This window comes from Sinocyclocheilus anshuiensis, unplaced genomic scaffold (assembly GCF_001515605.1).
Source record: "Sinocyclocheilus anshuiensis isolate Anshui unplaced genomic scaffold, SAMN03320099.WGS_v1.1 scaffold257, whole genome shotgun sequence".
Classification (NCBI taxonomy): domain Eukaryota; kingdom Metazoa; phylum Chordata; class Actinopteri; order Cypriniformes; family Cyprinidae; genus Sinocyclocheilus; species Sinocyclocheilus anshuiensis.
In genome coordinates this window covers 990,906-1,018,269 of record NW_015539889.1, presented here as the reverse complement: position 1 = coordinate 1,018,269, position 27,364 = coordinate 990,906, and the positions used below count along the sequence as shown (strand labels likewise).

General features: G+C 36.2%; 1 protein-coding gene and 1 pseudogene across 2 annotated transcripts; one reads left to right on the top strand and one right to left on the bottom strand.

The window, feature by feature from the left end:
- Window positions 1–7,161: 7,161 nt before the first annotated feature.
- On the bottom strand, window positions 7,162–22,127 carry LOC107685642 (protein tyrosine phosphatase domain-containing protein 1-like; annotated as a pseudogene).
- Window positions 20,873–26,258, top strand: LOC107685643 (homeobox protein BarH-like 1). 2 transcript variants are annotated; one of them, XM_016482300.1, is made up of 5 exons: window positions 20,873–20,951; window positions 23,524–24,164; window positions 25,156–25,447; window positions 25,623–25,707; window positions 25,801–26,258. In XM_016482300.1, exons 2-5 carry the CDS (start codon window positions 23,963–23,965, stop codon window positions 25,966–25,968), a joined length of 747 nt encoding a protein of 248 aa, XP_016337786.1. In that variant the 5' UTR covers window positions 20,873–20,951; window positions 23,524–23,962; the 3' UTR covers window positions 25,969–26,258. The 2 variants fall into 2 exon arrangements, with proteins under 2 accessions (XP_016337786.1, XP_016337785.1); XM_016482299.1 differs by lacking the exon at window positions 20,873–20,951 and adding an exon at window positions 21,440–21,477.
- The last annotated feature ends 1,106 nt before the right edge of the window (window positions 26,259–27,364 follow it).

Below are 27,364 nucleotides of genomic sequence, written 5' to 3'. Positions count from 1 at the left end.
CACTGAGTACAGTGTAGTTTTACCGAGCAAACAGCAGAAACGGCGACAAACGATCGTGACTCCTGGCAAGAACTATGGCAACTGATACATAAAAATGTATAATAATAATAGTACAATTGTGGGAACTTTGCATCATCATTTTAAAAAACATCACCGCACGCCACTGAGTACAGTGTAGTTTTACCGAGCAAACAGCAGAAACGGCGACAAACGATCGTGACTCCTGGCAAGAACTATGGCAACTGATACATAAAAATGTATAATAATAATAGTACAATTGTGGGAACTTTGCATCATCATTTTAAAAAACATCACCGCACGCCACTGAGTACAGTGTAGTTTTACCGAGCAAACAGCAGAAACGGCGACAAACGATCGTGACTCCTGGCAAGAACTATGGCAACTGATACATAAAAATGTATAATAATAATAGTACAATTGTGGGAACTTTGCATCATCATTTTAAAAAACATCACCGCACGCCACTGAGTACAGTGTAGTTTTACCGAGCAAACAGCAGAAACGGCGACAAACGATCGTGACTCCTGGCAAGAACTATGGCAACTGATACATAAAAATGTATAATAATAATAGTACAATTGTGGGAACTTTGCATCATCATTTTAAAAAACATCACCGCACGCCACTGAGTACAGTGTAGTTTTACCGAGCAAACAGCAGAAACGGCGACAAACGATCGTGACTCCTGGCAAGAACTATGGCAACTGATACATAAAAATGTATAATAATAATAGTACAATTGTGGGAACTTTGCATCATCATTTTAAAAAACATCACCGCACGCCACTGAGTACAGTGTAGTTTTACCGAGCAAACAGCAGAAACGGCGACAAACGATCGTGACTCCTGGCAAGAACTATGGCAACTGATACATAAAAATGTATAATAATAATAGTACAATTGTGGGAACTTTGCATCATCATTTTAAAAAACATCACCGCACGCCACTGAGTACAGTGTAGTTTTACCGAGCAAACAGCAGAAACGGCGACAAACGATCGTGACTCCTGGCAAGAACTATGGCAACTGATACATAAAAATGTATAATAATAATAGTACAATTGTGGGAACTTTGCATCATCATTTTAAAAAACATCACCGCACGCCACTGAGTACAGTGTAGTTTTACCGAGCAAACAGCAGAAACGGCGACAAACGATCGTGACTCCTGGCAAGAACTATGGCAACTGATACATAAAAATGTATAATAATAATAGTACAATTGTGGGAACTTTGCATCATCATTTTAAAAAACATCACCGCACGCCACTGAGTACAGTGTAGTTTTACCGAGCAAACAGCAGAAACGGCGACAAACGATCGTGACTCCTGGCAAGAACTATGGCAACTGATACATAAAAATGTATAATAATAATAGTACAATTGTGGGAACTTTGCATCATCATTTTAAAAAACATCACCGCACGCCACTGAGTACAGTGTAGTTTTACCGAGCAAACAGCAGAAACGGCGACAAACGATCGTGACTCCTGGCAAGAACTATGGCAACTGATACATAAAAATGTATAATAATAATAGTACAATTGTGGGAACTTTGCATCATCATTTTAAAAAACATCACCGCACGCCACTGAGTACAGTGTAGTTTTACCGAGCAAACAGCAGAAACGGCGACAAACGATCGTGACTCCTGGCAAGAACTATGGCAACTGATACATAAAAATGTATAATAATAATAGTACAATTGTGGGAACTTTGCATCATCATTTTAAAAAACATCACCGCACGCCACTGAGTACAGTGTAGTTTTACCGAGCAAACAGCAGAAACGGCGACAAACGATCGTGACTCCTGGCAAGAACTATGGCAACTGATACATAAAAATGTATAATAATAATAGTACAATTGTGGGAACTTTGCATCATCATTTTAAAAAACATCACCGCACGCCACTGAGTACAGTGTAGTTTTACCGAGCAAACAGCAGAAACGGCGACAAACGATCGTGACTCCTGGCAAGAACTATGGCAACTGATACATAAAAATGTATAATAATAATAGTACAATTGTGGGAACTTTGCATCATCATTTTAAAAAACATCACCGCACGCCACTGAGTACAGTGTAGTTTTACCGAGCAAACAGCAGAAACGGCGAGAAAGACCGTGGCAGCTGCCACGAACTCTGGCAGCTGCCAGAAACAACTAGTTGCAGCTGCCACGAACTCTGGCAGCTGCCTTTGACTCATGGCAAGAACTATGGCAACTGATACATAAAAATGTATAATAATAATAGTACAATTGTGGGAACTTTGCATCATCATTTTAAAAAACACCACCGCACGCGGCACGCCACTGAGTACAGTGTAGTTTTACCGAGCAAACAGCAGAAACGGCGAGAAAGACCGTGGCAGCTGCCACGAACTCTGGCAGCTGCCTTTGACTCATGGCAAGAACTATGGCAACTGATACATAAAAATGTATAATAATAATAGTACAATTGTGGGAACTTTGCATCATCATTTTAAAAAACACCACCGCACGCGGCACGCCACTGAGTACAGTGTAGTTTTACCGAGCAAACAGCAGAAACGGCGAGAAAGACCGTGGCAGCTGCCACGAACTCTGGCAGCTGCCAGAAACGACTAGTGGCAGCTGCCAGTGGCAGCTGGGGATGCCACCGGAAGTGGCGCTGCGACCTGCCGCTGCCAGAGAGAGCACCAGTCCCTGCTGAGTCACAGCAGAACAGAGCAATATTGACAGCGATCCACAAGATCCAATAAAAGTATTTTCTGTAACTCATTCATTAATTGTTTAATATAGTATAGGTCTACTAAAATGTAATGTTTACTATAGTTAGAATTATGTGTAATGTACTATATTATAATATACTTAGTTGTGATCGACAGACAGTTATTGGAAATAAGAGAACGTTTTCTACCACCACAGTTTGTTACATAGACTGAATTTTATTTATTTATTTATTTTGCTAAGGGAGGATACTATATCGGAAGTTTTTAACGGCAACATAGGCGGTTGATGACCATCATTGATTAGTAACCCATTTATTTAGTAATTTTTTGTCATTTAGTCATTTAGCAGACACTTTTATCCAAAGCGACTTACAAATGAGGACAATAAAAGCAGTCAGAACTAACAAAAGAGCAACAATATATAAGTGCAAATGACAAGTCTCGGTTAGCCTAACACAGTACACGTAGCAAGGTGTATGTATAGGGTGATTCTTAGACTATGGGCACTTTTATGTTCTTTGGTCATATTTATAAAAATACATATAATTTTGGACAAATTCCTCTTTCTTAGTCAAACTAACAATAAAACCACCTTAAAAACTTTTTACTACCTTTCTATTATGATTTTTTCATACTTTTCAACCTCCTTATAGGTGTCAAAATCACTGTTTTCTCCTTGTCGCACACCCAGACTTTTAAACTTCAACAATGAAAATACAGTTTAAAAATATGACTTATCTGGTAACTATTAATGTACCTGAATTAAGCACTAGTAAAATAATTAAAATACATAATAGTATTTAATGTGAGACCACGATCAATATTACTTTCTATACAAAATATAGCTGTCGCACAGTATTGGTGTCATTTCCACCACAACACTGTAATGTCCCTTTAAAAAGTTTGTGTGAAAGATTGTTTAGGTGGTTTCTATGGAAATTTTCAGTGACATCAGAGCACATGTTGGACATGGAGGGAATTTAAATTTTCATCAACAACAAATGAAGAAAAATCAAGGTAAATATTGCTTGATCAGTTAATATATTTATTCTACGTCATTTCCAAACATGCTGTACCTTCAAGGGTGTTTTTAAAAAGCTACAAATTTTAAGTTAAATAAGAGTATTTTGCATACATGAAATGCTAAGTATTAATTCAAAGCTAATCAGTGAAGCTATCTTCCATTTTTTCACAAAAAACTACAGAAATGTCATTTCCACCACACTGCCCTCTGTGGTGGAAATGACAGCATGTGGTGGAAATGACATTTATGGTTACAAAGTACAATTGATATGGATTGCGAGAGTAGATTTGTGTAATACTTTTTATATTATAATATATTACAATACTTTTTATATTTATATTTATATTATGATATTATTTTTATTTCTAAATTATATTACTTTTATATTAATTGATTTCATTTTTATCTATTTTTAAGATGCCACCTAAGACAACAAAAGAAAGGTCACAGGCCTATAGGGACAAAATAAGTGGCACTCTGGTTAAAACCATGAGCCGTGTTGGACTCAATCGTTTTTTTTAGCCTCTAAGGAATGACATCATCTAGTACCAAACCAAGAATATCATAGGCCTTATGCCTGAGCCTGTACCAGTGACCAAACGTCACAAGGAAATTATTGTGTCTGTCTGGAAAGAAATCTGTTAAACACTTAATTAGATTTGGCCTTGAATCACATCACACACACACACGCACGCACGCACACACACACACGCGCGCGTGCAAACGCCATCAGTTGTGTCAGTTATTTACAGTATGCACTGTAACCGTTAATTTTTTAATCAATCACAAATCAGTTTTATACATCAAACTCAGCACTACACTAAAAACAGGTGTGGTTATGTTTAATGACTTTGTGAATTGAGTTTAATGAGTGTGATGAGTTTAAGAATTTTTCTAATAAATATCTCTACTGTTTCTCGGCACCCCAGTATCTAGATGTTGCGACTTGGACACTTCACCTCTCCAAGATACCTTGAAGGACCTATCTGAGAGGTAAGACTCATTTTAGTCATTAACAATTTTTTAAAGTGAAGTTTCTGTATTTACCAACCACCAGATGGGGCTGTTGGTCTGGACATACTAGCTTCTTCTCATTACGAAAGTAAAACACTGTTGTTGTTTTTTTTAACTATTAATACCTATTACTCATTATCGGGATTAAAAAAAAAAACTCTCACTGTTGATTCAACCAATCAGCAACACACTGAATTACACTAAGCGGAGTCATGAACAAAGTTGGAGTAAAGTAGAAGAAGAGTGTGCTACAGTCTGCTATTTATCTATGTGCAGTGGGTATAGAAAAGAATCACTTCCCTTTAAAATAATCACATTTTGTTGCTTTGCAGCCTGGAATGAAGACTGACACAGTTTTTGTTTTATCCAGCTGTATTTACTCAATGCAACTTATAACATCAAAGAGGAACATATAACACCAACATGTCAAAAAGTTGAAAAAAGGATCATCCCCTTGTGTCAGTATTTTGTTGGACCACCTTTTGCTTTAATTACAGTCTTTAGCCTGTTGGGATTTATCTCCACTAACTTTGCACATCTAGACTTTGCAATATTTGCCTGCTCTTCTTTGCAGAACTGCTCAAGTTCAGTTAAATTTGATGGTGACCGTTTGTGGACTGCAGTCGTCAAGTCATTCCACAGATTTTCAATGGGGTTTAAGTCTGGGCTCTGACTAGGCCATGCAAGAACATTCACCTTTTTCTCCTTCAACCACTGTGTGCTCAGTTTTGCGGTGTGCTTTGGGGTCATTGTCATGTTGGAAGATAAAAATTCCCTTTGACAACTTTCTGGCAGAGGGCCGCAGATTTTCCTCAAGAATTTGACGGTATTTCTCCCCATCCATTTTTCCTTCTATCATGACAAGTGCTCCAGTCTCTGCTGCAGAGAAACACCCCATAACAGGACATTACCACCTCCATGCTTAACTGTAGGAATGCTGTTATTTGGATGGTGAGCTGTATTGGATTTCTGTTAGACATATCGTTTTGTGTTGAGGCCAAATAATTAAATTTTAGTCTCATCTGCCTCAGAATCTTCAAGGTGCATTTTGGCAAAGCTCAGTCGTGACTGCATGTGGCCTTTCTTGAGGAGTGGCTTTTTTCTTGCAACCCTCCCATACAAGCCACATTTGTGAAGAATTTGTGATATTGTTGTCACGTGCACACAATGACCACTCTTTGTCATAAATTCCAGCAACTGCTTAGTTGCTGTAGGCCTCTTGGTAGCTTCTCTGACCAATTTCCTCCTGGCTCTTTCATCCAGTTTGGAGCGACATCTTGATCCAGGGAGAGTCTGTGTTGTACCAAATACCTTCCACTTCTTGATAACAGACTTCACTGTGTTTCTTGGCATTGATAAAGCCTTTGATTTGTTTTTTTTGGTATCCATCTCCTGGCTTGTGCCCGTCCACAACTTTATTCTTTTGACAGTGCCTTGCCACCCATAGTTGATTGTTTGCTTCAGTTGCACTACCAAGGACTGAAATGCTTCAGGAAAACTCTTTCCATGCTGAGCTAATCAAAATGAACACTGCAGCTGATCACAGATGAAAGTCAAATGGCTTTGTGTGCCATTGGGAAGGTGATTAGCTACACCTGATTGAGTTTACAAATCGGTTTCCAACTCAGTGATTCTATTTTTTTTTCTGAGTACATACAGCTGGATAAAATAAAAACTGTGTCCGTCTTAATTTCAGGCTGCATAGCAACAAAATGTGATTTTTTTAAAGGGGGGTATATAACGTGTATATAACCATTCAACATTTATTAACTATAATAAGGACAAAGGATAAAGAGAGGGTCAGCCTAAAACAAAATAAACAAGAGATAAAGTCTTCACAGAAACAGCAGCACTCTGAACATCTCAAATGTACAAAACACATTCCTAAATTCAGATTCATCTTCATATTTGGCATACCTTTCAATTAGAATATAAAACACCATTTATCACACTCTGGTGGATTTACGCATGGAAAATTACTTTGTGACCTAGCGGGACATGAGGCAGGGAAAACGGTGCCCTTTTACGCAACTTGAGTTTGTTTGATGCACTTCTGGCAATAATTACAGCTGCAGAGCAGCTCCAGAACAGGCCGAATGAAAAGATCCAGACACACAGGACAAGACAGAGTCTTAAAAAGAGTTTTCTGCTTTTCAAACATGCTAAGCACTTTTAAAACTTGATGTGTTATCTTGCCTTATTCAAAAACTGGAGTTAGCTGCTGGGCAACACTTCAAAAACTACACAATCAGAATTATTATTTGCGGCATTAGCTGACCCGGATGACCTCAGTCTAATTTATGTTTTCTTTCATGAAATTATGATCCACACACATGCAAATAAATATGATTTATTTAGTAGTTTAATAAAGAAACTTGCTTAATGGAGGCAAAGTTGAATTAATATGTTAATAAGACAGTGTGCCAAAGGTAACATTTGGAATGTTAACTTTATAGACTTGAATGAAAATCGAGTAAATAAAAAATAAGCAGTGCTTTGGAAAAACCCACAATAATCTGTCTTTAGGATTTGGACATGAAAACATCTTACAATTCTTCCACGGACATGAATGAATAAACATGTATTCTGCTGGCTACATGATATTTACTTAAAAAGACAATGATAACATTTTAGTTGACAAATGAGGTCAGTTTCAACACCACAGTGTTATCTAGTACTAAAACACCACATGACAAACATATTTGTACATATTTCTTCCGATTTGTTCTTTTTATGTTAAAGAAGCAGCTTAGTAATAAATAATGCCAATAAAAGGTAAAGAGCATCCTGCAAAAGCCTGTCTACGAGGCAGTATTTTGCTTCATTTTAGCAGGAATTGTATTGATACATTCTCAATTTATTTATCAAAATTGTGATCAAGGCCATGCTGAGCTAATCCTAATGTAAACTGCATTGCATTATGAATGAAAGCATTCAGTTGTCCTCTATTATACCTTAAATACAAACCTTTTTGAAACCTTAAATACAAATTGCAAAGGCAAGAATCAGCAAATCTGGCAATTTGCTTCATTCGATAAAAGTATTAATAATTGTATCATAAAATGAGATGTTGCACAGTGATATTATTTGGTTCAATAAATATTGAGGTACATCTACAATTATCTCTCTATTCAAGCAGTATTATATGACAAAACACATATTTTCATGAGAATCCTCAGTTCGTTACAGTCAAACAAAAGCATAAAAAATAAACACGACATACTTGTTAATAAATAGTTTCCTCAGTTAGCTAATAAATATTGTGTATCAAAAATAAACTATGAAGAAAAACAAATTAGAAAAATAGCCTAACATAACCTTGTGGCACACACATGTATGGCAGTACTTATTGTTCTGACACAAATAAAAAATTTTACAACACATTTTTTGAATGAGCAATCGTGGTAAAGACACCACTGAAAAACAGTAAATCTTTTAGTTTGTGTCTCTGTGTTTGCTTGATTTTTTTCTTCAAAATCGCAGTGCAGACGCCAGATTTCAGTTTCTCACCCTCTTGATCAGTGTACACGGGAACAGTGGCAGGTCAGCTCAAGCTCCTCCATTGCTTTTGTTCTCAAATCATTGAGGACAGGGATCATGACGTCTTTTAGAGTCTTATAGCTTAACTGCCCGTTCTCTGAATCTGAGGAAATCTAGATTAGACAAAGATTAGAATCACATAATTAGGATAAATAATCTAAAAAGTATCAAACCTTACTTGGTGAAAAAAAAAAACATCTTCAATTTCCACCAGTAGTCTCTTGTGAAAATGTTTTGTGGCCATGACTTACCCAAGTAAATGCTTTGATTGTGCGTTCAAAAAAGGCATTCTCAACCTCTTCTGGTATTTGAAGCAAATGAGCAGCGCAGTCAAGAATACACAGAAGGGTTTGTTTTTGTCCCTAAACAACATAAAAATACACACAGATGTTTCAGTGTACACATAATCCATTTAGATGGTGAAAAAGGCACATTTGTAATAAAATATACTCTAAAGGAGTGGTTCTCAACCAGGGGGCGTCTGCAAACTTCCAGAGAAGCTCCGGTAAGTCTTAATTGTAATTGAATTTAATTATATTAATCTTAGTCATGATGAAATGGAAGTAGCAACAGATCCTTTGTTTTCAGTATTTTAAAATACATCCGGGTGAAACAGATTATCGAAAATGTAGGATGGGGACTTGGTTCTATCAAATGGTTGTTCATTGGATTTTGAGATGCGAGCGATGCACTCAAAATTGGCATATGAACCTGAGTCACCAGAAAGAAGTCAGACACTTTCATCACAAGGTCCAGTTATGGAATTTTGAACAATGAAAGAAAAGAAACATGTGCACAAATTATATTGTTCACAACAAGTTTTATAACATGCATTTAGAAAATAGGGAGAATTTTCATTTCTTTTTTCACTCTTCACATTGTTTCAAAACAGCTTTATAGAAAATCATGATGCTAATGTTTATAATATCTTAATATCTTCAAACCTTATAGTTGCATTTCGCAGATTAGAACTGGGCAATAATACAGTTTACATTTTGTGATTATACAAGCAATCATGTAGTTGAGGTATGCTATATAGTGTATAGTGACTATAAATGAACTACGCAAGTATACTGTATGTGTACGGATAAAGTTGAGCATACCAACTTTATATAAAGAGCTGGACGATAATATAGTTTTTACATTTCACGACAACAAAATCAGGCAGTTGAGATTTGCTATACAGTATATATTGCTTTCTCTGAGTGTACTGTGTGGAAGAGAATAAGGTTGGATATAATGCAAATTATACATTTTTAAAACTTAAAATTAAAATGAATCAACATGCAAAAAGAAGTACAGCATAGGTACAAATCAGCTTACATAGGAGGGCTTTCGAATATTGTCTTGGAGGCCTTGGAGTCAAAAAAGTGGAGAACCACTGCTCTAAAAATACTTTTTCATGTGGCTTGATACCTTGTCGAGTGAATTCAGAGCATGTTGGGGATTAAGTCTGTTTCCAGCCAAAGTCTCAACATCCTCTTTTGTGATGACTGGCTCCTTTAGTTGTTCTAGCCAAGACCACATGAGCATGGAGAGCACCACAGGATCTCTCTCGGTGCACAGCCTTTCCCATGCACCTTCACGGGAGTTCAGCTCTGTCTGAGGGGCAATAGCAATTGCAGAAACAACTGAAAGTTACTGAGTGAATATCTGAGGTTGTGTTATAGAAGAACAGGATATGGAATTGAAGTTCTGAGACTCAATTCTTCCGAAAATATCGCTAATATTGCTCCCTACCTGCCACGTTGAGACTGTGCTCCTGAGGTCTTCTTCATCAATGTCCATCGTAAGAGCTTTGGCCACAAACAGATGACGAGTCTCAGGTGAGAGTTCACTTTGAAGCGTTAAAATAGGAACATCTATCAACTGTTGTATGTCATCATAGGTTGTGTTTTCATTAGGGCTGAGGTGACTTTTGCCAACTTGATGTGTTGAAAACATGCTGTCACTGGTCCTCCCTAGAAAGCCATAGGACATGCTGCGCTTTGTCTCCTTCAGTGGTGCCCGTTTTACAGAGACAGGAGAGCAGGATACTTGGCCTTCAACATTTTTGGATTGGACCAGGGAGCTACAGGAACCAGTTGAAGAGCCATGTTTGGGACTGTTGTTGATTTCGGATGTCAGAAGGTCAGGGGTTTGTGTAGCTAATCTGCTCTGCGACACATAAACTTCGGTAAGGTTTAACCCAGATTTGCTGCCAAGAGCATTCTGGGGACTTTGTAGTACCTGCACCCTGGGGTCCAGTTTGTTCAAGGCTGAGTCACTATAGCTAAGACATTTCCTCAAGATGAGCTGAGGCTTGTAGGTATTGTCTACCATCGGCCATCTCCAAAGCACATCGAACTCCTGGTCGCTACAGAGAGGCCGGTCATGAGGTGGATCACACTGGGTTTCTTTAAGAAGCAAGCTGGGTTGGTCGGGAGAGCGAGGTGAGGATATGGGAATCCCTTAACTGCTGAAGGGCTTGCAGCGAGACTGTCTTCTCCACTTCCTCTGTGAGGTCTGGGATGTCCAACACCTCCTCTTCCACCGTTTGCCGGTCCTCTGCTATGTCCAGGAGGAACCTGCAGACCAGGTGTACGATTTTTGGCACGTTCTTCATGAGACGTGCTTCATAGCCATGCAGCAGGTGCCGCTGACGAGTCAGGTACTGAGACAACGTGACCATGTGAGCTTTGGGCTCGGCACACGAGAATACACTCCGCAGAGGCACAAGGAACTGGGCGAACTCTCGCACACACAACAGTTGGCCACGAGTCTGGATGGAATTTGGACGTTTAGCTCTAACGAACAAAATGGCCTGATCTGCACTCATCCGGGATGTGAATACTAAGAAGCATGCTATTAAGACACCTAAGAGAGGACGAATGTGCATTAAGGGTAGTTAATAATCAGATAAATGTATAAGGATTGAAACAAATCTTTTGCAGTTATCTACTGAAATTCTTAATTTATCACAGCAAAACTTTCAAGAGAATCAAGATACTTACCTGTTCTGCCAAGTCCAGCATGGCAGTGGACAGCCATTTTTCCCTCTTGCATGGCAAATGACATCACCTTCACCATGTCAAGGATAGTAGTCAAGGATGCCACGCCGTAGTCCTTCCACCCGAAGTTGTAAAAATAAACTGGAAAAAGTCAAATGTATGTCTCTTAAGATGAAAAAAAAGTCTCTAAAAAATGTTATTCAAGAAATTCAGTTCAGACAGCATACATTTTTTGCTATCTATTTGCTTTTAGCATGTTTATGTTGCTTCATTTATAGATTTATTGTCTTACCCTATTCCAAAACCCAGACTTTCAACCTTAAACTATTAATATTCATCATAAACATGACTTATTACATGTTCAAAACAATGATAATCAAAGTAAAATAAACCACTTCAATATTTGTGTGAAAATTATGTCATTTATATATTTGTGTACTTAATAATTGTTTAAAAAATGTCACATGTCCCAAAGCTGTTTTTTTTTTCTGAAGTTACTGCACTTGCTTTCCAAGAAGGCTATTAGAGTATCACTTGTAAGCTTATATTTTTGCTGTGTATCATACAGTGGAAATGACACTGTAGTGGAATTTTTCATTATAGATTACAAAAACAGGGCCAAATAATCCCATAGTTGAAGAAACACCTCTACATGTTGTCTATTTTTATGTAAAACCATATTCTGTTCTTTCTGGATAACTGGGAACATAAATTATAAAACACACATAGGATCTCTCATCAGTGCTGACTCTTCTTTAATTTGAGAGACGCTTCATGCATGTTTCGACATGCAGCGCTCTTCGGAAATTGTGCCTTACATAGTTTCCCACTCTCAGGAGATCTTGTTAAAGGCTGCCAATCCCCTGAAGCCTAAAACTCCTGCAAGCACGATCACTTCATGCATAGAAAGCAAATATTGCATAAAAGGTTCTTTAGCTTGTCTAACACATTGACAATTTAATGTGATAATAGTCAGGATTTATCCCAGCCTGATTCCCCCGACCACTGAGAGAGGAAGAGGTGTATGATGTTTGTGTGCATGTGTGAGTTACTCACTCCCTGTCTCCATGAAAACCTCTGGGCGATAGGTGAAACTGCTCTCTGACTCCAGAGTGCTGCCGCAGCTGGCGTGTTCCCCTGGACGCTGCAGGTTAATTACTGTCTTTAAGCCACACCTAGAAGGAAATAAGATTAAGCATCAGCAAAGCAGTCTGTGGTCCATCTTGGGAATCAGTTATTGGTAGCTTGCCGCTGAGCTTACTCATACAACATACTCATGAAACTGTTCGATGACGTTGAATTTTTCAATGGTTTCAGTTGAAGGTCTTGCCATGGCTAACAGGTTATCAGTTATCCTGTAAAAAGAGTATAAATTAAATATCAACAAAATATCTGACTCAACATTAATACAACAAATATTACAAAATAAGAACAAAAAGAAAAGCAAATGGTTAATATGCAAGCGAGCAATTTTTTTTATTGTCATATCAGTATAAAAGGCAATATTATATTATTCATAGAAAATAAAATAAAGGAAATAATAAATAAATAATAAAATAAAATTGTCGCCCAGAATTGACAAGCAGTTTAGAGATTGGATGGAAAATAAAATAAATTAACCAAGGTTTATTTGTTTGTTTGTTTACCTTATCAGTATCAAAGGGAAAAAAAATAAAAAATTAAATAAAAATAAAATAAATAATAATAATTTATTTTATAATATTTTTATAATATAATATTATAATATAATAGATTTATTTTATAAAATTTGTATAATATAATAATTTTTGTTTCTTTGTTTTTTTTGTCATATCAGTATCAAAGGCTATTTTTATGAAAAAATATAATAAAAAAATTAAATGTAATGGATTCAATTCATTTAAATTAATAGTGTAACATTTTTGTTGCCTTCGACTAACAATATATTGGAGTTTCGAATTGTTTAGGACTAGTACAAAATATTTTAGCATGTTCATTTCAAACAATGCACATTTAGTCTGTTTCGTTCGATCAGAGAGCAAGAAGACAGCTTACCAGGAGGAGTACAGTCCTTTGATGGCTTGTTCTTTGTCGCTCCAGCGAGAGGGGTTTTCGTATTTGCACGCTCGACCACCACACGCCATGGAGCACTGCATATGTCCTGGGATGACATGCCTCAAAGTCTCTCCCACTTTAGTGTACTTTGCAGTGGGTACTCTGACATTTACTGGAGAGATAGTTGAAGAAAAATTAGATTTCCAAATTTAGTCATCAGACTAATTAGCTCCAACTTAAACATGACATATTACATCCACAATCTGTGATGTCAGTCTGTGCCTTGGATATGCTAAGCGCCACAATGACCCTTTGAGAAGAGGAAGTCAGAACTTGCATGGCTGAGCTACGCCTCCTCTTCGGCAAGATCTCTGAAGCTGAGTGCCGGTGCGTCTTTCGAAAACCCATGAAGATCTCATCTACCAGGGAAGAACAAGCCCGTCGCTGCATGTCTCCCGTCTAAAGTACCGATGACACTACATTTAACACAGCCTGAACAAACTAAGCGCTGACCCCAGAGCAGTGAATCATTGCTACACAATCACTGCGCTGCACAAAAGAGGCATGAGAGACCAATACAATCCAATCGGTTCATCAGTTGCACTTGAAGGGGGTCTCCATGGTGACCAAGTTCGAAGTCAGTGGGAGGCTGTGCAGAAGCTTGTGTGTGTGCTGTCTCAGGTGGAAGAGAAACAGGGTGATGTGTTTTATGGAAATGCTCCGGTTGCATAACCCTGCATGCATTTCAACAAAATGAGGCTTGAATTACACATTTTCAACTAATGTACTCCATCTGCTGCGCTGAATACAAAGATTCTATGTAACTCAGAGCATAAAAACTGAATACTACATAAAAGAAAAGTAGTTTCCTCATACGTCAGTCGAATCATCATCTGAAGAGGCTTATGGCCATTAGTGTTCTTTCACACCTGACCCACTTGAAATCAGAGGAAATTAAAAGGAGATACATTATCTCTGTACTTAGAGTGGCTAATCGAGATGGAATTAGTCATTTAAAATATATTGGGAAAAAATATGGCAAAAGACTTTACAATGTCTGCACCAGTCTAGATAAGTTAATGTAGCCATTTAATTACCCTTCATGGAAAGATGGTAGTTTACTACCGTCAAAGAATGAAAAAATCCAAAAAGCTTGTATCAACTTATTATACAAGGCAAAATATACATCAAAGTAGGGCTGCACGATTATGACAAAAATCATAATTGTCGATTATTCCCTTGAAACTGTAATTGTGATTATACGATTATCACAATTTTCATTGAACGATGTTTTGAATAGCTTTATATCATTGTTTGAAGCAACTGCATGGCATATTTTTATATGAAAATAAACAAACACTCTTCCTGAAAAAAGTTTGTTTTCTATAGCATTAAGCCTCAAATGTCAACTATATATTGGTTTGGTTTCTTCTTAAAAAAATTTTTTTTTAAGTAAAAATATGCATGGTATTATGTTATACTAAAACTAAAATGAAAACAATGGGGGGGGGGAAACCTTAACATAACTTGTAGAAAGAAAAAAACACATCTTAAGCTTTCTTTTTTTGTAATTGTGCCTTTGAACGATTATGTAATTGTGGCATCCGTAATTGTAATCACGATTAGAAATTTGATTAATTGTGCAGCCAAAACGTTTTCGGGTTTAACCCTTCCACAGTGACATTTTTATGTTTTTGAAAGAAGTCTCTCTTGCTCACCAAGGCTGCATTCATTTAATAAAAAATACAGAAAGAAAAACAGTAATATTGTAAAATATTATAACAATTTAGAATAACTGTTTTCTATTTTAATATATTTTAAAATGTCATTTATTCCTATGATGCAAAGCTGAATTTTCAGCGGCCATTACTTCAGTATTCAGTGTCACATGATTCTTCAGAAATCTTTCTAATATGCTAATTTGGTGCTCAAGAAACATTTATTATTATTATTGATGTTGTGCTGCTTAATATTTTCTGAAAACCATTTCTTTGATGAACAAAGTTCAACAGCATATATTTGAAATAGAAATATTCTGTAACATTATAAATGTCTTTACAATCACTTTTGAATAATTTAATGTCTGTGCTAAATAAAAGTATTCATTTCTTTAAAAAAAAATCTTACTGACTCCAAACTTTTTAATAGTAGTGTATATCAATAACAATGAATCCATCAAATTTATCAAATTAAATTGCCATTAATTTATAAACAAAAGGCTGTTAAATATTTCTGTCTGTTCAGTCCTTGCATATCAGAATCTTAGATCAGAACCTTAATTTTTTTCAATTACAGACTGTGCATTAAGCATTTAAAATATGCCCCAGCCACAGGTAGCGAAACAGCAGTGTATTACCTGGCTCCATGTCAGTGCTGGACTCTCTGCTGTTAGCTGAACTGCTGGTGGAGTAGGGCAGGTCACTCAACAAACTGACGCCTGCTGCCATGGCCGACACTGGAAGGTGGAAGCAAACATGGTGTCAAAGCTTCTGACACAAAACAATGGCAGGGTAAACAGTCAGGACACAACATAAATGTGGAAGTTGCAAGGCCGGTTGCTGGGGAGTTTTCCCTCCTGGTGTGGTGTTGTGTCACACATTGGATCTAGCGTCACTGCAAGTGGCATATATAATGAGAAAAGAGGTTACAACCTCTTCCCTCCAAAAGCTCTAGATAAGAACAGAGTGTAAAATAGAGTGTAAAATAAAGAACTTTATATATTTAAAGGTGATCTTGACTCTTTAGGAAACCAACAATGCTGTTGTTTTCCATATATATAAAAAAAAAAATCAAATCATCAAGATTTTTTACAGGAATTAACCTTATAAATGAATGAGAGGACTACAGATTTCCAGTCTTTTGTTGTTGTGTGAACTAAGTCAGGGTTTTTTTCTATTCTATACTAGTATGTACAAAGAAGCTATGGAAACGTCAATGTGTCAGTTTAACCCTACACTCCACTGCATATCAAGAGTCAGCGGTGACTACTCACATTACTATTGTGACTGTAATAGCCATTACTTTAATCACAGGTTGGAGCAGCACTGGCTGTAAAGTAACAGTCATGCTCTAAAACAGAGCTATTACTTCTGGATTTTCACATTACTGCTTATTAATATCTTGCATGATAAATTACTTTGGTCTGAGAATGGTATAATACTGTTAATGTGCAAAATTGGGAGTTTATTCCTATTCACACTTTCTAAATGTAGTTTGAAAGCACTAAGAGGAGTTATATTCAATGACAGGGTATCTGCAGGATTTTTAAGCTCACATTTAAGACTTTTTAAAGACCTGCACAGATCAAATTAATAACATATGAGTGGTAGGGCAATGTCTATGGTAACATATTAAACTGTAAAATGACTGTAAAAAGTATGATTTACCGTTCAGATACAGGTTTTCACAAAAACAAAACGTTTTATAAAATGATAAACTTCACATTTCAGCCTTTAAACCATTTTCAAGAAAATGGATGTGTCAAAAGTATCAATTATCATATTAATTTAAACAATTATCAATAAATTATTATATAAATTAAATATCCTATACATATATTTATGTTATTAATTGTTTCGATTTTTATAATGCATTATCTGCTTGTCAATCCACCAGTTCACATTTACAACTCTGCGTGTTTGCAGCGTAAAAACATGGGTTGATTTTCACATTTGTCTGAACAAAAACACCAGGGCTGATTGAAAATGCAAATTCATTCTCTGCCAGCAGGTGGCGCTTTCAGAACTGCAGAAATATAGGGGTTTCCCCGGTAACCGCAGTACACACAGCAGAGCAGCACCTGACTTTGAAAGTTTAATCATCACATTAAGCCATATAGCAATTCTTGTCTTTCCATCCACAAATTTAAGACCGCTTGAAATCATAATTAAGACTTTCTTGTACCATTTAAGACTTTTTATGGCCTTAAATTTGATACAACTAAATTTAAGTCTTTTTAAAGACCAGAGGAAACCCTGAATGAACTCTGCAAAGACCTACAGCCTGTTCTGACTTACTCCTATACCTTGTCTAACTTGCAATAAAACAATAAAAGTTCTCTTGTAGCTGATGATACAAAATCTATATTCTATAAAATTCAATTAAAAAATTCTTCCTAGAGCTCTTAATGCTACTCTGAAAAAAAAAAAGAAAAAAGTCTCGAGATTTTTTTTTTTTAAACTAATTCAAAAAATTAATATGTTTTCATTTTCAGTAGTTGCAGTAGTTTGCAGTAATTTTGTTGTTTTTGTCATGTTTTATAAGTTTTTTTTTTTTTAAATAAGTATACATAGTTTTCATTAATTTTAATTTTAGTACATCCAACAAAAATGGTACAGACCAACAGCCTTCTCTCTTGCTCTGGTTTGTTATATCTTTTTTTTTTTCAATTATTTATATACAAAAATATATAGACTTCAAATTATCCTGTTACAAACAAGGACTTATCAAGCCAACATTCAAATTTTGTCTTGATGAACATTTCCATCAAGTTAATTTATTGATCTTTAACAATCGAAAGTGTATTAGAATAGTGCTGCTTTAAGTAATGACTATTTGCGTTGGGTTTCTGTAGTGATCTTTGGCACATTCAGGATGATGTTAGCAGTCATTTGATACGCTATGATTAATTCACACTGTAAAATGAGAAGACGCATGACAACAGAGTGGCATTATGAATCATTGCAACGTACACTTCTCCTTACACACTGATCCAACAGAGACAAAGTGAATCCCCACCTGAGCCACACAAAACCTCAACCTGACACGAGTCAATCAGTGTGTGCTATTCATCTGATTAGGAATGGATTTTTCCTAATCCTGATCAACACTTCAATATAAAAGAGACACCTTATATCTCAGGTTCTTTCAAGTCAGTCTTGAGTCTTATATTTTAAGATCATTTTAGTTCCTTCATTTATTCCTATTTTAGTCCTGCACTTCAAGTGTTTATAATCGTTATAATGTATTTTAATAAATTAACATTATGAACATGCTTGCAAACAATATTCCAGCTGTCACCCTTACAAAAGCTGTTGGAGTCTGAGCTTGGGTGAATCCTTGAACTCTGCCCACTGGATTTAATCAAAGGGCGCTGATCACTTTCATCTAAACTTTGAACTGATTTTTCAAAGCGTTTTCAAAACCAATAGAGTTACGAAAAGGACTGTATACATACTTTATATCAGACTAGTGTTTTTGCTAAAATTGCACAATTATTATTATGCATTAATTATTAACCAAACTACTGACTGGTTTCTGTTACCACTAGTTACTATTTTGATGAAAAAATGGCAGTTGTTTATGTAATAAACCATGAAATTATCTTTAGAGTTAAAGGCTGTAGTTTATTCAGCATGTCCCTTATTGTAATGTTAAGCCACAACCTCTCAGCATACTGTAAATTACAGCTTAAATGTTATAGTGAATGTGTTTAGTTAGGCTTACATGGCCTTTCAGATACAGTGTTACTTCAGCCAATCATAGCACTCACTGAAGCATTTAGAGAAATCTTGCTGTTGTTGCTGGCTCAGTGTCTGACCCTTCACATGCCCTCTTCTTTAGAAACCACCAAGTACACGTGATGTTTCTGCAGCTACAGATCTATGCAGATATCTATCATGGGAAACATTCAGCTAAGAGTTTATTTACATCAACATAAGACATCCAGACTAAACTGCATCATGAAATCCAGCTCAAGGTCAAGAGGAGAAATTTGTTTTTGTAATGTACTGCTTCCCTGATTACAGAGTGAAGTACATTTTATATGCAACATTCAAAAATAAATACATACATAATATATTGTTGTTGTTGTGTTGTACAAAGTGTATGACAATACAGTACAGCTTAAAATGTTTAATAAAATGTTTGAAAAAATTGATTTGAATCTGGGAACGCAAACTTGCCAAATAAAAACTATACCACTAGAGTAACATACACAAGCAACCAATAAATTATAGATTTTAGTACATCCAACAAAAATGGTACAGACCAACAGCCTTCTCTCTTGCTCGGGTTTGTAATAACCTTTTTTTTTTTTTTACAGTAACATATCTATAAATAAAAAATCTTTAGGGTTCAAACTATCCTTCAAACTGTTTCAAACAAGGATCTGTCTATATTTGTCTATAAAAAAAATCTATAATATAGATAAATTATAGATTTTTTTATGTTTACAAATTAAGCTTGAACCACATTATAATAACAAGATAAACATGGGGAAAATTGTCAATTAAAACAATATACTATTCTGCACACTGGATGATAAAGTCATCCTATGCATACAAGTATATCATTGTTATTATGAGAGGAATCAAACTCTATAACAGCATGCTTTCAAAAGACTAAACATAAGATTATAATACAAATTTCCAGTATCTCATCTGTGTTAACTGCTTTCATTCCAGAAATGAATGCATGTGTAACATTCACTGATTGACAGTAACATGCATTAAAGCTCACCAGAAGGACAATGCAGCTTGTTTTACCTTTTGCTCTGTAGATCTAGCATTCCTGTATAGAGATTATTCTCCTTATATACACCATTTCAAAACAAACCCAGACGCAAATACACAGTAAAAGAGTTTAAAGAGCAGAACACTAGATTAACTAATTGACTGTATGATTAATCTTTTGCGGTGCACCTCTCAGATAGCTAACCTTTATTGCTATTGTGCTAAAAGCAAAGGCTAACATTAGGGCTCATGTGTCCGATTGTTACATACCTCGGTCCCTATATCCGGTTTTTGTTAGCTACAGACCATTGTTTCCATTAGGGTCATGGTGAAATGCAAAAACATGAATCAACAACAGACAGTGTCGCGTGCATTTGTATCAGTTTCGCTGCTCAAGGGGATGTTACACTGTAACAGGTTGGAGGAAACAGATAAGGCTTGTTATTGGCCGATCCGTGGCCATGTGATCAAATGGGGGCTGTAAAGCACGGCTGAAGAGCGATGAGCGCATGGGAGGAAATGGGACTGAAGTTGAACACTCGAAGAACAGCACATTTGCGTGTTATCGACCTTAAGTATGTACTTCATCTTCTTGAATTAATGAACTGAAGTACTTACAAATAGATATCACTGCCATCGCAAATGATGAAATCATATTTCATAAGGTAGTCACGAATGCAAACGTCATTGCCATTAGCTTATGTATAATAATCAAGACGACTGTAATATATAATAAAATAATATAGTGCCCACATATGAAAATGCCTCTATTTAAAAATGTTCTAATTTGATATTTTTACTATAAATTATAAGAATATTCATTTATAAGAAGCACAAAGTTGAAGTGAAAATGTTAATTTCAAAATGTTTTAGGATTTGCTATTATTTGCTTTAATGTCACCAGCACTCGAGCTGTGTGAACAATTTGTGTAAAACCTAATTAACGCATATTATCCCACATGATTTGAGAATGATCCAATAGCATCCTGTGTTTCAATCGAAGCAAGAACATTTGACCTTTAGTAAAAGGTGTTCACATAGTCAATAGACCTTATTTAGGCTGTAAGTAATAGAAGTAGATGTTGTTTATTTGTAAAGACCGCTTTAAATTCAATATGGCCTCTAATAATTAAGGTTTGTGCCACACATTTGCTAATGAACTGGTGAGTTTTAAACATTTCAAAATTCTAAAATGCTCTGTTCCTGTTCTGATGCCTGATCAATTTAGATGGAGGCTTATGATGCTCTAGAGTCTAGACTGACCAGGGGTGTCTTGTAAGAAACTTGGTGGAGCACATGGTTAAGCACACAGTAGATTAACACACTAAGCTTTTGCTGAAGTGGTCCCACAATGCTGCATGGCAAATGGCTATAACCCCACTGGTTAATTATGCAGTTTAAAACGACATATCTGAACAGTGAATGCAATGCACACATGCAGCTAGTGGAAGACTGACCTAAACTGGCCTTAAATAAAAAATCTTAAAAAAAAAAAAAAGATCGATAATTAGATCTGCTCATATATAGCCTATGCACTGATTCTTTGCAATCCAGTATTCACATGATGTCGCCTAGTGGTTGAAATACAGAAGCGCTCCCACAAGAGGCCACCTTGCCTACTAGAACTCTGCAGGAAGGTAGATCTCCAGGACCAGGATTGGGCACCCCTGATGTAGAATATTATCTTAGGTGAATACTGAGAAGGGGTTGAACGTGTATAACGATTTCTTTCTTTCTTTCTTTCTTTCTTTTTAAGAAAATGTCTTTACAGAAATGTCCCTGGCATTATCTTTATTTCTGTAACGTGCAAATAGGTAAATTCAATATTTAAAATAATAATAATAATAATAATCATCACACAACAAAACGTTACAATAGTAATTATAATACTGACCATCCAGATATAGGTACGCACTTTATGAAAATATAATATGATTTCGCATGATGAGACAACGTTAAATCGAGTATGATAAAGAAGAAAGAAGATGAAGAAAAGAACGAAAAATAAAATATGCATGCTGTATATGGCGTCAATGTTAAAATCGACAACGCGCCATAAGCTAACATTACTATACTTTAAAACATCCTTTCTGTCAAAAGACAGTAAGCATGTAATTCTCAGTGGTCTATTCTATGTCCGAAGGTGTGACTTTACCGCTGACATGCAGTGTCTCTTTACAATTAAAGATATTTGTATTATTTATGAAATTTTCAACATGAATCGTGATTACATAAAATAAAAAAAATGAATAAACAAAAATAAAAAAAGATGTAATCATTTGCCTTGTTTCTGATGAACATGCCTAAACATCCCACCTCAAACAGTAGGCCTATTTTCATTGCAACACTTCACCGTGTTAAATGGATCCAGGGTATTTTCAGGGAGAAAAAGCTATCCTACTTCTCGTCTTCACAAGAATTTCATAACGATGGTGAATATCCTATAAATTAGTAGTTGTCAATTCCAGTCCTGGGGTAAGACTGCTCTCTTATCTGACGCCCTCGGTTCAGTTCATGGATCTCCCTTCATAACGAGCTGATGATCTGAATCAGGTGCGTTAAATAAGAGAGACATACAAAATGTGCAGAGCAGTGGTACCCCAGGAATGGAATTGAGAACCACTGCTATAAATTATTCACAATTGTTTTATTCATCATCGAATTATAAAAGCGCAAAATAAGACGTGAAGAAACGTTTTCTATTTTTCCATTAGGCTATAAATTATCACAAGCAAAATGTTAAACTGTGTGCCTATACTGCACTTAAAAAGGACAGTTAAAACCTTTTTTTTTTTTTTGAACTGAGAACCACTGCTATAAATTATTCACAATTGTTTTATTCATCATCGAATTATAAAAGCGCAAAATAAGACGTGAAGAAACGTTTTCTATTTTTCCATTAGGCTATAAATTATCACAAGCAAAATGTTAAACTGTGTGCCTATACTGCACTTAAAAAGGACAGTTAAAACCTTTTTTTTTTTTTTTGAACTACATTAGGCCTATATATATATATATATATATATATATAGCCTATTAATATTTAAAGTGCGTTGCATCAGCGCAAATAATATACCAGCGAAATATTTACTAATATTAAGTTCTTTAAATTCTCGCAAGACATTTTTGCTGACGTGTTTTTAAAGACCCTAATCTCTTAAGTTTGAATTTAATATAAAATGTAATAGATATTTATTAATAACCATGAAAGGCCTTATTGCTTAAAAAGGTGATGTGCCATTCTATGATAAGTTCATATCTTTGTTTCGAGAGGATTTATTCAGTTTCATTTTGCCAAGACTTTCGTTTATATTTTTGCAAGTTTAAATGGGATAACATAATGTGTCTCTAATGTAATTTAATTATACAACCTATTGTTGAGCTTATGGACTGTACACAAGAACGTTGATGAAAGATATGCGATTAATCAGCAACAAATAAACTTCGAAAAGAGAAATCTTGTAGAAATCAAGTGCAAAAAACACATGTAGACCTAGATGTATAAGACCTACAAAAAGTCTTCAAGTTCAGAAATGGAAGCATCTTCATAGAAAAAGTGTATTCAAATCATTTTTATATGAACGGCTTTTTTGTATTTTAGGATAATATAATAGATACGACCAAAAAGCATTACTGAGCCGCTTTAAAAGTAAACTTATTCAAATGATCGAAGACATTTAAAAAGGAGCACGACAAGTTCAATGTTTTGACTATGTGTTTTCCCTTTATTTACAGAGGGTGCCCAAGCATGCTGAGGAGGAGGTGTGGCGTTGTGCTAGACCTCCTTAAACTCAGATGTCTATGTTCCTGATTCAGAGCTCGGGCTGGTGCGGTAAGAACAGAAACAGGCTGCCCTTACTGGGCGGATCAGACTCTCACTCCAGCTGCGTGGACGGGACCACACATTTCGGAACTCCTCAAAAGAAAAGCAAACAATTTCACTCGTATTTTGAGCGTTCAAAGGTCGAGCTTCAGTCAAAGTCTTCTTTACGTATTTCAAAAGTTCTCCACAAACGTAAGGATGTTTTTTTTAAATGATCATCGCATCTAAAAATCTGAATGGACGTTTATGCCTCGGTGCCTCACAAGGACATCTGAATCCTCAATGTGACCTCACGGTTTCTACAAGCTTCCAGGAGGTTCGGAGAACATTTGCTACATTAAAACTATAATAATGCAACATCCTTTGGAGATTGGGGCGCACTACTACCCCCCGGATGTCCATCCAGACCAAAGGTCTCACAGGTACAGGAGTTTCATGATTGAAGAGATTCTTACAGACCATCCGGATCACAAGATATCAAGTCCCACTGGAGACCTTCTCAAATTTGGAGTACATGCCCTTTTGTCCGCCAGACCATACCACAACCACTTAGGTAAGTACCGTGACCTTTCAGTCAGACGATATTTTGAGATCCGGCATGGGCAATCCCTTAATCTTAACCTTCTCCCAAAACAGGGACATTCAAATTGCACAACCTCTCGATTTGCCTACTCAAAGAGAAAAGACTCCACATTGTCTCTGTGGACCACACACAAAACAAATCAGATATCTCAGATCGAAATATATGCAATGCAATGGACCGAGCAAGCTTGTAAAAATTGCAAATGCACGTTCAGTTCAGGCCCCACTGCGTGCATTTCTTGCTTTTCTATTGATGCTCCGGGAAAGAAAGTTCTTACCAGCCCGTGCTAGAAAAAAAAATCAATTCATGACAATAAAAAAGTGTTTCATTTGCCGCCTTAAATTGTAAAATAAATAATAGTGGAGCCAAAGTTACTGATTGCATTGATACATTTCTTGCACTTTTCAACATCTTTGAATTTAATTATAGATGAAGAATATTCAGTTGAAACTGCAAAAATCGAGTAGAGAAGACTAAAATTATTGTGATGAGTTAAACGTTTGGAAATAAAGATGTTGTAATTAAAACATTTTTACACGGAGGAAGCATAATGCAGCTAATTTCGAGGTTGACGTACAAATATTTATGTATGAAAAATAAGACTCAATTTTTAAATGATACCACCCGTTATGGACGGATAGATGTAAGCAAAAATTAATCTAAGATTTCCATTTAAATAATCAGTCTGTTTATCGACGATTTATAGTATCTTTCGTAAAAATTCAAATATCACATATCAAAAGCATATATTCAACTGTAGCTAACAGCTAGAAAACTGTTATATTATGTAACTGATATTATTTTATAAGCGTATATAAAGTTGCACATAAAATCCATTTTCACCATGATGAACCATTACGGATCCATCCAAACTCTTTTTTTTTCCTAACTGATCACCAAGCTGTAGTTCCGACTAGATTATCATGACTAACACACACACATACAATTGTTTCAATTCCAGTCCTGAAAGCAGACCAGACCAGTATCCTTAAGTTTCCAGTGTCTCCTCTGTCCTGCTCGCTCGGGGCGCCGTTGGGCTCTGCACTTCTGTCCGGAGCTGCGGGTCTGCAGATGGGCTCTTCATCCCATCATCTCCCGCTGGACCTCCATCTTCGGGGTAAACTCGACCCTGGAGCTGATTCAGTAAGCAAGACTAAGAAAGGAAGAAGGAGTAGGACTGTGTTTACCGAACTACAGCTGATGGGCTTGGAAAAACGATTTGAGAAACAAAAGTATCTCTCAACTCCTGACAGGTAAACACGCTTTTAATGTCAATTATTTAACGTATTTAAACCAATGTCAGTGTTTCACTTTTTACCCAACTGTATTATTTTGTTATGAGCATAATTATGGACCTACAGTTTACATGCAAAGAACATATTGGTGTTGTCTAAGAAATGGCTTAGTGGACAACATTCTCTTTTACAGAATAGACCTGGCGGAGTCTCTAGGCCTGAGTCAGCTTCAAGTCAAAACATGGTATCAAAACAGAAGAATGAAATGGAAAAAAATCGTAAGTTCTAATAATAAGCATAGAAATTATGATTCAACTGACATACCTGTGAAAATGTAAACTTATGTGTAGGCTACCGTTGTTGCTTTGAAGGTGTTGCAAGGAGGTGGGCTAGAATCTCCGACCAAACCCAAGGGCCGTCCAAAAAAGAACTCCATCCCCACCAGCGAACAGCTGTCGGAGCAAGAGAGGATACGAGAAGCGGACCGCTTATCCGACGGCGGTGCTTCTTCACTTTCTGATGCAAACCAAGAGGAATAAATGAGAACACCCCGATCCGTGCGAATACGTTTTTCTCCGGGACACAGACGGACCTATAATTGGCCTCTTTGGATCATTGTGCACCGATGTCTTTATGTTGGCACTTACACAGACCTAACCACTTGGCCTGATTTTATACTACATATGTTTTGTCTGTTTGTTTGATTACGCCAACTTTTGCGGGCCTCGAAAAGTCATAGTGAACTATTTCCAGGGACCTGAGCGGTGGTTAGTAGTGAATGATCTTTCTCTCAGCATTGAAGGCTGTAGTATCATGGACTTTTTATCGGCATATATTGTGCTTTTTACGCTTTTCATTGGTATTTCATAAATATTCTAAAAAAAAAAAAAAAATTTAAAGTAATTTTTTCGAAGACTTGTGACAATGTGACGTTTTTTCTTAAACATGGCACCACAAAAGACACAAATGACAGCAGCAAAGTCAACCATAATAATAATAATAATAATAATACCCATGAATAATGTAAAATTCCTCGTTGCTGTTTTTCGTTTCATGTTGTGTCAGATTCTTGCCCCATATCTCTGAGGCTCATCGAATGCGGGCTATGTTTTATGCAGAATTGTTTATGGCCTAACTGAGCCTCATCACACCGCGCATTAAACTTATTTTGGCGTGTTTACGCAGTAAAAGTAAATATGTGGTAACACGATATTTTCCAAGTGAGGTTATTTATTTTCACAGAAAGATCCTTTTAATCAAAGACACTGGTTATGGTTACTGGTTAAGAAGTGTCTGAAGTAAGCGATTTGCAGTTTGATGAATGCGTAGGCCTGTTCATTTTGCACCACAGTATTTGCAACATGCTAAAATGATCTTATTCTGCTGATAACTTTGGAATTGGGCTTTTTAGAAAATACGTATTTTTTTCCCTCAATTTTCCCGAGGTCCAACATATTTAACGCCTAGGACCCTTGCCAGATTTCTTGCCTCAAGAAAATATTAGATCTTGAAATAAACAGTATGCTAACACATTATAATTAATTTTAATAATAAAATTAACAAATAGTATTACATTAGACCTACATAAGGCTTATAATGCAGATCATTAAGTTGTGCATTCAAACCGTGTTATTAAACTTTGTTTCATATATTATCATACGGACTACATTTTTGAATATTGGCCCACACCAGCTAGCTACTGCTTTGCTTAGCATTTACAAAATATTTGTTATTGATGTGGCCTAATGAATGTTACCGTGTAAAGTAGGCCTAGTAGCTAATGTACTCCAGTAAAACAAAATCGCGTATTTGGCAACTTCTGGACAAAGTTATTGATATCATCAATCAGCATCAACCTGACGTTTTGCTACAGCAGAACCAAAGACGAAATGATTGATAAATAATTTGAGGAGCTGTCTGGTCTGATTAAAGTCT